Genomic DNA, 14,736 nt, shown 5'->3' on the forward strand with positions numbered 1-14,736 from the left:
TCAGTAGCTAATGCCAGCTACTGGAGAAACCCGTTTTCCATGTGCAGGTGCATATTTCACTAGTGGACATCAATCCTGTTCAGTAGGAGAGGAACAGTACCTGCTGTCCATGCCGTTCATGTGCGTACAAGCAGTGTGCGTGTGTCTATGTGGATGCCGATAAAAGGCACTGCGCTCCCTCTCTCTCTGTGTTCATCTGTGGTTGGACACACGTGTATGCACACATGTGCACCTACTGGGAATACACACTCATCCTGACTGCAGGCTGGACTTGGGAACCCACAACTGCAGCAATCTTAGATCTACCCAATCGGGACAAGAAGAGTCCACCTATGCCCTGAAGCTCACCAGACTCACCAACCTCTAGCACTTGGTACACTTAATTTTTTAGAGCTGTCCTATAGGGTACAAAACATACTAAAAAAGTATTTCATTGTCCTGACACCTACTAATTTACTTCTCTGTATGCATCCACCTCTACAGCATACTTGAGAGCTGTTAATTATATACACAAAACCCCACGAGCATGTGTTTGAGTCCATGAGTTGGCTGAAGGATTTACAAAAATGTTGAGATGTCAAGTAGAAATCTTAAGAAAAATATAATACTTTCAAGTCTATTCTAGCTGATAGGAGATCATCAAAAGATGTGGACAGCTTCCACTGGCAATGTTCACAACCATCAACAGCAGCAGGACAGAAAAAAACCCCAAAAAACACAGAACTTGGAGAAAAAAATTCTGTATCTATATATCTGTATCTATAAATCCTGAGCAGATGAAGAGAAAGGTAGACTACACAACTTTGAATTTATCCTGACTAGCATCCACAAACTGAGATTTCCCAATGTTAAATTCAGAGTTTACACAATTTGTGCATTTTTAATAGATATCATTTATCTCTAACAGACTGTTGCACAGAAACCTCCCAACACAGGGACCAAGTAAAATGGTCCTCAGATGTTCCTGACAACTCATGATAACAATCTCAGAGAAGGCCTCAAATGAAGAGCTACTGACCTGTTAGATCAGCCTTATAGGTCCTCGAAGTACCAAGCCTTCCGCAGACTCTGCCTATTATAGAAAATGAAACTATTTTTTTCCTGAGAGTTTATATCTGTTTAAATCACAACACAACTCTTTTCTTGTTTTTACTAGAGGAATTTAGGCTGAAAATCACAGAATCACAGAATCACTAGGTTGGAAAGAACCTTTAAGATCATCAAGTCCAACCATTAATCCAGCACCACCATGTCCCCTAAACCATGTCCTGAAGCGCCACATCCACACGTTTTTTGAACACTTCCAGAGATGGCGACTCCACCACCTCCCTGGGCAGCCTGTTCCAATGCCTGACCACCCTCTCAGTGAAGAAATTTTTCCTAATATCCAATCTAAACCAAAAAAGTAATTTAATGCATGAATTTGATCTCTAGATAAAAGGTAATAACACCCTTATCAAAACCTGGTTTTGACATATTTCAAGACAAAGCTCTTGCAAGGTAGATTTCAAACTTTCACTGTGTCCTAGCAGAGCAATTAAACTTTTGCCTAATGTTAATTAGAGCTCTTAAAGGTGAATTATTTATATAAAACGTCTTGTGCTGAGAAGCATGTACTTTAAGCTTGTACATTCCTGGGAGGGGGGAAAAAACTCCTATCAGAGATCACCATAAAAAAAGTCATCTATCTATGATTAGATATAAAGAAGAAATTCTTCACTATAAGGGTGGTGAAGCACTGAAACAGGTTGCCCAGAGAACTGGTGGACGCCCCATTCCTGGAAGTGATCAAGGCCAGGCTGGATGGGGCTCTGAGAAACCTGGTTCAGTGGAAGGTGTCGCTGCCCATGTCAGGTGGATTAGAACTCTTTAAGGTCCCTTCCAACCCAGACCATTCTATGATTCTGTGAACACATAACACAGAAAACAGTCCCAAGATTTGGACACACTGAATCTAGAGTTCACGTTTTCCATCTATTCTGCCACACACATTTGCCATCACATGTCAACACATGACAAAAAAAACAACAGTAACAAAGTATCTTGGTTATCTCTTCATTATTGTTTAATTTTGTCTTGGTTATCCATTGCAGTCATTCTCACACTGGAAATTATAAACCATATACTCTAAGAAGGAAGGCAAGGTGGATGCTCTTGCATGCAACAGCCATGCTACCCCTACTCCATGCCACACGCAAAATGACAAAAGCACATGAAGACCTAACCTATCCACAGCCTGTGTGCCGCAGACCCCAGCCAGTGCTCCTCACAGAGAAGAGCTTACCAAAGAGCTTTCTAATTCCTTTGTCCCTTAGAAGGGATCTGCCTCATGCAGAACTCACTGGAGACCCCTGACAGTCCAAGCACATAGAACTTCCTCACAATCCCCACCCTCACTATAACCAGGTCCAGGGTAATAGAGAAGAAATGTGGGAGACCAAATGGAAAACCTTGTTAGGGACCAGAATAGATGACATGAAGGACTGAAGACAGGAAGCTAGGTGGACACCCACCTGCATGTTCACGGGCAGGAGACTCCTGGCGCAAGATGACAGCAAAACCTCAAAAGAATTGAGACCAGGAGTTCCCAAAACTATCCTAATATAGACATATGTTTACCCTGTCTTCATTCTGATGGATACATGCCTGACCACTACCAGCCTCTCTTCTTCTATCTCTATATATACACACAAACACAACCTCCCAAGACCCACTCCTTATCTATGCTGCCACAAGCTCCACAGAGACACAGAATTATCACCCATGTCCCAGAAACAGATGCATGTGCAGACATGGACACTGGTGACAGAGGCATCCATACATATTCACATAGCCATATATACAGCAAATAAATGCAAGTATCTGTGGAAGTAATTAACAGAGGTGTCTATAAGGCCAGTATAAACAGAAATCTATGTAGAATGAGTGGAAATTAAATGCAAGTATAAAATGTATAGAATGTGTTTCAGGGAAAAGTGACTCCATTTAAATATTACACAAAATAGTTAAGGCTAGTAATAGAGGAACAGACTACTGTAGAAAATCAAAATAGGGACAACTCAAACTAAAAAGCCTGAGAATTGCACATCTACCCAACCACAATCCAGATATACCACCCTAAAATTTATGAGACTAAGAAAGGAATACTGGCCTCACTATGGAAAAGCAGGGGTTACATCATTCCCTTAAAAAAAGTAGTTTCATTAACTCACTGTTTGTGTGTTCCTTTTAAATCACAGAATCACTAGGTTGGAAAGGACCTTTAAGATCATCAAGTCCAACCATTAATCCAGAACCACCATGTCCCCTAAACCATGTCCTGAAGCGCCACATCCACACGTTTTTTGAACACTTCCAGAGATGGCGACTCCACCACCTCCCTGGCCAGCCTGTTCCAATGCCTGACCACCCTCTCAGTGAAGAAATTTTTCCTAATATCCAATCTAAACCTCCCCTGGCGCAACTTGAGGCCATTTCATCTTGTCCTATCACTAGTTACTTGGGAGAAGAGACCAACACCCTCGTCGCCACAACCCCCTTTCAGGTAGTTGTAGAAAGCGATAAGGTCTCCTCTCAGCCTCCTCTTCTCCAGACTAAACAACCCCAGTTTCCTCAGCCGCTCCTCATAAGACTTGTGCTCCAGCCCCCTCACCATCTTCGTTGCCCTTCTCTGGACACGCTCCAGCACCTCAACATCCTTCTTGGAGTGAGGGGCCCAAAACTGAACGCAGTATTCAAGGTGCAGCCTCACCAGTGCCGAGTACAGGGGCACGATCACTTCCCTACTCCTGCTGGCCACACTATTCCTGATACAGGCCAGGACGCTGTTGGCCTTCTTGGCCACCTGGGCACACTGACGGCTCATATTCAGCCGGCTGTCAACCAGCACCCACAGGTCCCTTTCCGCCGGGCTGCTCTCCAGCAACTCCTCCCCAAGCCTGTAGCATTGCATGGGGTTGTTGTGGCCAAAGTGCAGGACCCTGCACTTGGCCTTATTAAACCTCATACAGTTGGCCTCTGCCCATCGATCCAGCCTGTCCAGATCCCTCTGCAGAGCCCTCCTACCCTCCAGCAGATCAACACTCCCACTCAACTTGGTGTCATCTGCAAACTTACTGAGGGAGCACTCAATTACCTCATCCAGATCATCAATAAAGATATTGAATAAGACCGGCCCCAGAACCGAGCCCTGGGGAACACCGCTTGTGACTGGCCGCCAGCCGGATTTAACGCCGTTCACCACAACTCTCTGGGCTCGGCCATCCAACCAGTTCCTCACCCAGCGAAGAGTAAACCTGTCTAAGCCACGAGCCGCCAGTTTCTCCAGGAGAATGCTGTGGGAGACGCTGTCAAAGGCTTTACTAAAGTCCAGGTAGACAACGTCCACAGCCTTTCCCTCATCCACTAGGCGGGTCACCTGGTCATAGAAGGAGATCAGGTTGATCAAGCAGGACCTGCCTTTCATGAACCCATGCTGGCTGGGCCTGATCCTTTGGTTGTCCTGCAGGTGCCCTGTGAGCACTCTCAAGACCAACCGCTCCATAATCTTCCCTGGTACAGAGGTCAGGCTGACAGGCCTGTAGTTCCCAGGATCCTCCTTCCGTCCTTTCTTGTAGACGGGCATCACATTGGCAAGCCTCCAGTCTTCTGGGACCTCCCCTGTTAACCAGGACTGCTGATAAATGATGGAGAGTGGCTTGGCAAGCTCCTCCGCCAGCTCTCTCAGTACTCTCGGGTGGATCTCATCAGGCCCCATAGACTTGTGGGTGTCCAGGTGGCTTAGCATGTCCTTGACTGCTTCCTCCTGGATTATGAGGAGTACATTGTGCTCTCCATCCCCGTCTTCCAGCTCAGGGGGCTGAATACCCTGTGGATACCTGGACTGGCTATTAAAGACTGAGGCAAAGAAGGCATTAAGTACCTCAGCCTTGTCCTCGTCCTTGGAGACAATGTTCCCCGCCATATCCAGTAGGGGATGGAGATTCTCCTTGCCTCTCTTTTTGTTGTTAATATATTTGTAAAAACATTTTTTGTTATCCTTTACGACTGTGGTCAGACTGAGCTCTAGCTGGGCTTTTGCCTTTCTAATTTTGTCCCTGCTTGACCTAACGAGATCCTTGTACTCTTCGTGAGTACTCGTGTGTCTCTCCTGCTTACATAAATCTGTGACCAACATAGTCATACCCCACTACCTGCCAAGGATGAACTCCTCTAAAGTAGAGTGGTATGACAGCAAAGCAATTCTTCTCCCTAAGAACTAATGTAATAAATAGGGATGCATGTAGGGATTTAATACAGGCATACAGCGTAAATATGGCAAAACTGTACACGGAGAACATATACACTGTGTATGGCGAGAACAAAAAGGCAAAGGCAGCATCAAGTGGAAGAGATGCTGGCTCCCCAGGGATCATTTTTCAAAATAGTTCTTCCACTTCATCTCTGAGACTGAATGCCCAAGATAAATCTTTTACTTCAAGCATTCTTGCTGCCTCCTTCTAAACAATTAGATTTTTTTTTTTCTTTGTCATCATCTTCCTCAAATGAATCCAGATCAACTAAGGGCAAATGACAGATGAATAGCAGTCATGTTTGGCCATTCAGTCTCACAGATGAAGAGGCTGTAATCCACACCAAAAAGCCAGCATGTCCTCTAGTTAATGATTCTGGTGTTCCTGCTCCTGCCTCTCAATATGCCCACACCACATATTATATAATTTCAGTACACAGGAGAGCACCATACTACTTAACCTTCTGCACACGTGTGTCTACTACATTAGAAGAAAAAGTGTCCCCTGAACTTGACCACTTTATCTATGAGATTACTGCTCAGGGTATTAAATGACCAGTGATGGGACTCCAAAACAAGAGATAGAGAAGAAAGAATAGGTAGATGTTGCCATAGTACCCTAAGGTAACACAGCATCCTAATTTGCATATGGCATTATGAAGTAAATGCAAGCTACTACCAAACATAGAAACTATTTGGGCCTGACAACACGCAAAACTAATTTCACTACACATGTCCCTGTCTGTGTGCAAATACACAGAAATACAAAGCACTCTATTATATATATACTGCAATTTGGTATATAAACAATAAGCCCACCACCCTGAGTCTGTGCAGAGAGTTCACAAACTCTGTACACAGCCTTTGCCAAGTTGCTTTTAACTCAGTTTTTTTCTCCTGCTCAGACACACACCCTCCAGAGACCATGCAGAGGCAACCATCTAAGCCTAGTCCAAGAGTACTGTCATAATGTATGAAGTTTTTCATTTCACAATGAAAGACACATAACTATCAGTGGTCACCCCACTCAGAAAAATACAAGCTTCTAACACTTCAAGTAGTCTGCTTTCACAGTCAGCACCTAAGTCCCCTACTGCCAAAACAAGTTAACTCAAAATTTATTGACAACAAAATGTATTAATCATTTATGTAGTTACCATCACCAATTTTCATCATAAAAACAACGAATTATAAGTCCATTTTTTCCCCTGAGAAATAATGTGATTCAGAACAACCAATTTGACCATCTTTGGAAGCATACCATTTGCTTTCAAACCAGTGAAGTCAATGATTGTGTGAAACTTCAGACCACTAACTTCCTGAATCTTAACCAAAGGAGCTATGACAACCTCTTCATGGTAACAGACGTGTTTCTTCTATACCTCTTGTCATTACTTTCTGCTCAATCAAGTTACAACCACCAAATAGTCTCTACTACCAGCTACGCCAAGTGCTGCGTAACCAAGTAAAACTGCCATGATCCTCCCCAGCAGTAGCTGCAAATTCAGCTAAAGTTAGCAGGACTTAGGCAACGCCACAGACAGAGGACATCTAAGCCGTTATTCACAATTACAGTACTTTTCAGCAAAAAGACGGCCATCTCCCAGAGGAATTCAAGGGAATCTGGATGACAAAACCAACACCACTGATCCTGGCTCGAATATTCAAATACCTATTTCCTGACTTGAGGTTAAACAACATACTCTTCTAATGTGATATTTGCCTGTAGGACACCTTCTATGGAAACAAACATGTCCCATCTCCAACAGCCAGATGCCCATGCTTCCTGGTCAGAAGGGACAAGTGCCACTGGTTACAACCGTTCCCACCACCTGCTTCATCATCCTCCTCACTGTGCTCTCAACCACGCACTGCTGAGGGCCTTACTACCCCTGGCTCTGCCCACAGCCACCTCCATCAGAGCGGCTGGGGCTGCGGTTACTGCCCTCCCCTCCTCTGCCTGCGGGAGTGTCCTGGTTTCAGCCAGGATAGAGCTGGTTTTCTTCACAGAAGCTAGTGTGAGACTATGTTTTGGATTTGGGATGAGAAACTGTTGATAACGTGCCGATGTTTTGGGTTGTTGCTAAGTAGTCAAGGACAGTCCAGCTTCTCATGTTGGCCCGCTAGCAAGGAGGCTGGGGGTACACAGGAAGCTGGGAGGGGACACGGCCAGGACAGCTGACCCAGGCTGGCTGGAGGGATATTCCCTACCATACAACTTCATGCCCAGTACATAAACTGGAGTTGGCCGGGGGGCAGGAATCACTGCTCGGGGACAGGCTATCGATCGCCAGGTGGTGAGCAACTGCTGCACTGGGCATCACTTGTTCTTGTACATTCCTCTGTCGGTATTATTATTGTTGTTATCGTTGTTTCTTTCTCTCTTTCTGTCCTATTAAACTCTTTTTATCTCAACCCATGAGGTTTTTTTCCCAATTCTCTCCCCCGTCCCCCTGGGGGAGGGGGAGTGAGCGAGCGGCTGCGTGGTGCTTAGTTGCCGGCTGGGGCTAAATCACGACAGGGAGAAAGGAAAGAATTGGAAGATCGTCCCTGCCTCATGGCGGTGAGAGCCCTCCTGCCTGCCGCTGAGCTGCGCCACCCAAACCTGTTACCTACAGGCACCGCCAACAGCGAGAGGGACAGCCCTGCCAACTAGCGGTGCTCCAACTCCCCCCCCCCGACCAGGACCCCCACATACACAGATCCCCCCTCCTGCCCCCAGCCCTACCCCCACACACACCACACGAGGAGAGGGGCCGCTCCTCCCTCCCTCGCAGACTCGCCAAGCCCACCCGGCGGGTGCCCTCCCGTCCCCACGCTGCGAAGCCCCTCGGCCCGGCTCGGCCCGGCTCAGCCCGGCCTGGCCCGGCCTGGCCCGGCTCGGCCCGGCCTGGCCCGGCTCGGCAGTACCAGCCGCCTCCCCTGCCGTACCTCGGGGTAGCGCTGCACCAGGCGGCCGATGCCCTCCCGCTCCACCTGCCACTCGGGCCGCTTCCGCTCCTTGCGCTGCAGCCGCAGCCTCTTCGTCCGCCGGGTGTATCTCTTCTTCCAACGCTCGAAGCTGCGCACTGGGTCCATCGCCGCCGGCACGCCGCCGCCATCGCTACCTGCCCGGCCCATGCTGTCCTCACCGCCCCGCATGGGACGCACACGACCGCGGGGGCGGGGCTGGGCGCAAACGGAAAGCGTCATCGACCGCGCCGCCGGGGGAGGGCTCGGCTCGGCTCGGCTCGGCTCGGCTCGGCTCGGCTCGGCTCGGCCCGGCCCGGCTCGGCTCGGCTCGGCCGCCAGGGACGCGGCGCGGCGTCCCGGGCCCTCCCCACTCTGGAGGTTGAACAAAAATTGAAGAAAAGTGACACTTCGTGTACTACAATCCAAAAAAAAGAGCCCTTGGCGCAGCGTGCAAAAATGCAGCGTGCCAAATGTGCTCTGTGAGAGAGATTATAAATCAACAAAAAAAAATTTAAGACTAAAAATAAAGCCTTAATAGAAAAGGAGCATGTGCTTAGTACTGTCACAAAATTTGCCCTCTGCAGTACAGCATTGTGGGCGATCAGGGAGAAGAGTTCTGAGACAAGTCTGTTAATGCTTCAGTTGCTAATTCATTACAGGGAAACTGACAAATTTGGAAAAAAGCATGGCCAGCAGGTTGAGGGAGGTGATTCTGCCACTCTACTGTGCTCTGATGAGACCTCATCAGGAGTCCTGTGTCCAGCTCTGGAGCCCTCAGCACAGGAAAGACATGGACCTGTTGGAGCAGGTCCAGAGGAGGCCACAAAAATGATCAGAGGGATGGAATGGCCCGTCACAAGCGGTGTTCCCCAGGGCTCAGTTCTGGGGCTGCTCTTGTTCAATCTTTATCTGGATGAGGGGATCGAGTGCTCTCTCGGCAAGTTTGCAGATGACACCAAGTTATGTGGGAGTGTTGATCTGCTGGAGGGTAGGAGGGCTCTGCAGAGGGATCTGGACAGGCTGGATCGATGGGCCGAGGCCAACCATAAGAGGTTTAATAAGGCTAAGTGCTGGATCCTGCCCTTCGGCCACAACAACCCCATGCAACGCTCCAGGCTTGGGGAGGAGTGGCTGGAGAGCTGCCCAGCGGAAAGGGACCTGGGGGTGCTGGTTGACAGCCGGCTGAACATGAGCCAGCAGTGTGCCCAGGTGGCCAAGAAGGCCAACAGCATCCTGGCCTGTATCAGGAATAGTGTGGCCAGCAGGAGTAGGGAAGTGATTGTGCCCCTGTACTCAGCACTGGTGAGGCCGCACCTCGAATACCGTGTTCAGTTTTGGGCCCCTCACTACAAGAAGGACGTTGAGGTGCTGGAGCATGTCCAGAGAAGGGCAACGAAGCTGGTGAGGGGGCTGGAGCACAAGTCTTATGAGGAGCGGCTGAGGGAACTGGGGTTGTTCAGTCTGGAGGAGAGGAGGCTGAGGGGAGACCTTATCGCTCTCTACAACTACCTGAAAGGGGGTTGTGGCGACGAGGGTGTTGGTCTCTTCTCCCAAGTAACTAGCGACAGGACAAGAGGAAATGGCCTCAAGTTGTGCCAGGGGAGGTTTAGATTGGATATTAGGAAAAATTTCTTCACCAAGAGGGTGGTCAGGCATTGGAACAGGCTGCCCAGGGAGGTGGTGGAGTCGCCATCTCTAGAAGTGTTCAAAAAACATGTGGATGTGGCGCTTCAGGACATGGTTTAGGGGACATGGTGGTTCTGGATTAATGGTTGGACTTGATGATCTTGAAGGTCCTTTCCAACCTTAGTGATTCTGTGATTCTGTGAACACCTCTCCTCTGAGGACAGGCTGAGACACTTGGAGTTGTTCAGCCTGGAGAAGAGAAAGCTCCGATGGGACCTTATTGCAGCCTTCCAGTACTTCAAGGGGGCTTATGAGAAAGATGGGGACAGACATTTACATTTTAGCAGGGCCTCTAGCGATAGGACAAGGGGTAATGGTTTTAAACTAAAAGAGAGGAGATTTAGACTAGGTATAAGGAAGAAATTCTTCACTATGAGGGTGGTGAACCACTGGCAGAGGTTGCCCAGAGAGGTGGTAGATGCCCCATCCCTGGAAACATTCCAGGTCAGGTTGTTCGGGGCTCTGAGCAACTTGGTCTAGTTGAAGATTTCCCTGCTCATTGCAGGGGGGGTTGGACTGGACTTTTAAAGGTCCCTTCCAACCCAAAGAGTCTATGATTCTATGAATTGAAAGATAAATGGTGGGCTCTGTGCTTAAGATGCTGGATTCAAGCTCCATTTGATGTGTGTTTTGACTTTTCATAATACAATTGTAGTCAATGGCCTCGGCTCAGAGCCTTGATCTGTGCAAAGAGTTGTCAGAATATGACAGGGCAAACTACAAACATGCAGCATTGTTTTACACTGGGTGGTATAAGAGTGGTGTCTATAAGAAGCACATAGCTCTCAAAGTAACTAGATTTAATCAACCTGCAAATTTATATTATGTTATCTTTATGTGCACCAATTCTGAGCCCCTCCCTACAGGGAAGGTCTGCATCACTCTGCAGTCGTTCGACAGGCGGCAACGATTTGCTGAGTCAGTTTTAGCACTTCATCAGCACACAGAATTAAAAACAAAAGCAGGCTGCTCAATTATTGTGCCACATCAGGAAGAGAAAATTACAAACGTATTTATGCAATGTCATAAGGAGGAAGTAAACAAGTTGATGAGGGGAACAGTGAAAGACTCTCAAAATAATTACCGTCTCTGATGAGGGTTTGGAATGCCAGGAAGCCCAGGGAAAAGGGAGTGTCTCTTAATTAGCTTCACTTTTGCCATACATATGGTGAGTGTATCACTGAAAATGTTTTCCCTCCTCCCTGAGATCAGGGAAACCTGCAATTAGAAATGTTTGTTTACTCTCTAAAATACATTAAGTTGCTAATTTCAGGAAGGGCTGGAAAAATCTCCATTAAATATGCCCTGATGGGATCTCTCCTCCCCAGTACAGCTTTGAATGCAATGGTTTTCTCTGTGGGTTTATTTGCTGTTAACACGACTAAGGAAGAATACTGAAGTTTTTATTCTCAAAATAAAAATGAGTTTTTTAGAAGTACCTGGTGAAAAACTGTTTCCAGTTGCACTGGAAGGATGTGCTTCTGGGGCTTGGCACATCTCTCCCATGATAACAGCACACTAACTTGAGATACAGAACAAGGTCCCAGTCTAACACAGTCGGACTGTCGCAGGGCTCAGCTGCCACTTTAAACTTTTCTATCTGTCCATGGACAAACAAACAAACAAAAAACCTCCTGTGTAGAATCCCTGCTGTTGCAGCACTGGAGTGAGTTTAACCTTTTTGTAAGTAAATGTACAGGTAGAAGTGTTGTGTTTGGACATGCTGTCTTTGCTCACCTGGGCTATGTTTTGCCTACAGGCTCATCTCAGAGCAGAACAGCAGCAGTGGCCTATGAGTCACTAGGGACATAAATCCCCAATGAAAAAAGTTATATGTAAAATAATATCTTGCCATCCTATTTCTAAAACAACTTTTTTGCTGCTATCGTGATGAACACTGTTAATTATGCCTATATGTTTCTGATGATGTTTAATGATTTATTTGTTCATTAGTCCAGAGGTCCATATACCAGGGAAAGGAAAACCAGAAAGTCAAAAGCAGCCTGTCCGGTGTCCCACAGGAGGAGGCAAAATGCTGGAGAGCCTCTCGGTCCCGTGGTGGAGGTCTGGGAGCCTGCAAAGGCCTGGGGGTCACCCTTCAGTTTTCTCTGCTGTCCTCTCACCCTGAGGGGCCTGCCTGAGAAGCAGCCAGTGCTTTGTGAAAGTTTCCCTTTTATACAGGAACAAATTCTACCATGTTAAATTTGATTTATTTATAATACGCAAGACTACTTCAGTTGTCTTGTAATAGTATCATCCCTAAAACTGTAGCAAAACCAGAGATCCTTCTGAGTAATAGAGAGAAAGAAAGAGAAATTTGCTTTTACAAGCTGACAAATAAACAAACTGTCATTTACTTGCAATTTGGAAAATGAAGGAAGGGAGTATGGCTATAGCAAAAAATGTTACAAGGCTCCATACAAGACCACAGAGAAGAAGGTGGCAATTTTTTATTTTAAACAAGACCAATTTCACTAATAGTCATTCTCACATAGATTTCACTCTCACATATACTCAGGCTTTCCTACTCATAAGTACAAACATGTATGTGCCTGGGCAGGGTTATTTATGGTTACAAGGAGGACAAGGGGCACCAAGTATCAAGGTCAGGGCCCTGAGGGCACTTGTAGACCTTAATTGCCTTACCTGAGGTTTCCCCCTTCACCCCAGCCCAGGAGCCCCATTTCAGCTCCACCCTGCGGCTTCAGGATTATATAATGTCATGTAACATGTTGGTCTCCAGCTTAGCCACAGCCGTGCCTGTCCTTGGCCACAGACCACACTGATTGGGAGTCTGAGCTGCAGACTGACTTCCTGGCTTGACCTGGGACCTGCTTCGTCACTGTGGACCTACCCAGTCACCAACGGCTGTGTATGACCCTTGTTATGGCCACCAGATTTGATCCTGAACGGGGAATTAATTTCCCAGCTTGACCTTTGACCCTGCTTTTAGGGAGCAGTCAGCCCTTGCTGTGCCCTGACAGTCAAGCCTTCATCACTTCTGGGTTCATCCTGAATGGTGGTGATGGTGTACGATCTTTGGTATCCTTTATATTCTCTCTCAACAAAACCTCAGGGCCAAGTTGAGTTGTATCATACTGCTGTTGCTCCGTATCTGTGTTGTGGGGCTTTCTTCACAGCATGGACTTAGTGTAGTTTGCCCTCCACCCAAATGCTGCCAATTCCCTATTCTTACCTTTCTTGCATTTCATCGTTGGTCTTGAAACCAGCAGCTCTTGACTTGCTGCATGTGCATTACTCCCTGTACTCCTGCTGTGCCATTTCTTCTGGTGCCTCGTGCTGCTGGATAGACTCTCATTCACATGTAATGTACCCCAGTTAAACATTTCCTTTGCAAATCTCTACAGGAATTGAAGATAACTAGGTGTTGGTCTTACTTAATTAAAAAAAAAAAAAAAAACTAATGTTTTGTGTGCTTAAGTTAAACTTTAGGGTTTCCCTTAAATCTTTGATTATTTTGCAGTAACTTGTTTTCTTTCCATTTTTCCACATCATCTTGATCACCTATCTAATGAAGTAACCAGCAAACCAGAGGAAGTGACCCCAGAATTACAAGATGTCCATGAAATACCACTAAAGCCTATCTCAATGAAACAGCCAAGTCCTAGGAGAATTTCCTCAACTGAGACCCTCAACACTCTTCTCTTTATCTTCCAAGGCTTACTTGCTATGCTTCAGGAGATTTGAAAGAAGGTATGTAAGAACTTGCCTCTGAAGATTGTGCTTGAGTATCTGTGAATGAGACGTGGAAGCTTGAAAACACCGACAGTGAAGAGATGGATCCTCAGCGTAATATTTGCACTACTACGATGTAACTTCAGACTGTTTTGAAAAAAATACGGAAATGGCAGAGCTGTGAATGTTGGTTTTAATAGAAGTAATGTTGCTATAAGAAGTTATTATGAAATTTTATCTGTCTAAAGGATGTACAGTATGACACAGAAAAATGGTAATCCTCCTTGGAAAAAGAAAAATCACTTTAAACTAGTATTATTAGGTATGGTGGCCAGAACTATTCAGAGGAGAGGTGGGTGTCAGGGTGGGTGTCAGGGCCCTGAGGGATATTGGACCTTGCTGCCCCTGCCTCTGCCCAGCCTCCCCTGGAGCCTCTCCCGACCCCTGCCTGTGGGCTCAGGAACTCATTTTCACCTCAGCCTAAAGGTATTACTCTGAGCACTGCAAGATGTAAAAAATCAATGCTGTCTGTTTAAAAGAGAGATTTGAGGATTCTTATGCAGATACAGGGTAAGCAACTCTAAAAAGGAGGCACGGTAGGTGTCTGTAATGGAGAACACCAAAAAAGAGACAGAGTACAGAAAAAAAAAACAAACAAAACCCATAGAACTGGGTTTTCCTATATTGGGTAGCCCTATAATAAAAGGGCTATCACCCAGTAAATTAAATTTTAAAAGTTAAAGGTTAATCTGGATTGTTGAAAACACAGTAGAAACACTCTGTTTCAATAATTCCTGAGTACATGGATAAGTTGTGATGAATAAATATTGTCAGTTATGACCAAGAATATTGTGTGGTGTAATTGAAGGTTTGTACTTTCCTCTTAGTAATGAGCTGCTGTTTCCCAACAATAAACATCTAAATAAACTCTAAACATGAATGCATGGTCCAGCTTAAAAACTCTTAGAACAAACTACCAGTTGCAATTTTGGCAATACAAACGTACATAGGCAACATACAGTTCCTTCTGAAAGATTTCTTACAGGTGTCTAGATTTAAATGTTCCTACCACAGAAAATTTTAGAATTGCGTATTTTCTCTCCACATTGGTA

General features: G+C 46.2%; 1 protein-coding gene across 1 annotated transcript in view; it reads right to left on the reverse strand.

Moving 5' to 3' along the window:
• The window catches only part of DDX10 (DEAD-box helicase 10), a gene marked incomplete at both ends in the record, with an annotated part of 201,187 nt that extends 192,756 nt beyond the window's left edge, over positions 1-8,431 (reverse strand). The window contains one exon of the mRNA XM_082001371.1: positions 8,222-8,431. Within this exon, the coding sequence (XP_081857497.1) occupies positions 8,222-8,431 (210 nt within the window). The remainder of the gene's footprint in view (positions 1-8,221) is intronic.
• Positions 8,432-14,736: the final 6,305 nt, after the last annotated feature.

This window comes from Phaethon aethereus (genome assembly GCF_964289735.1).
Source record: "Phaethon aethereus genome assembly, chromosome: 1".
Taxonomy (NCBI): Eukaryota; Metazoa; Chordata; class Aves; order Phaethontiformes; family Phaethontidae; genus Phaethon; species Phaethon aethereus.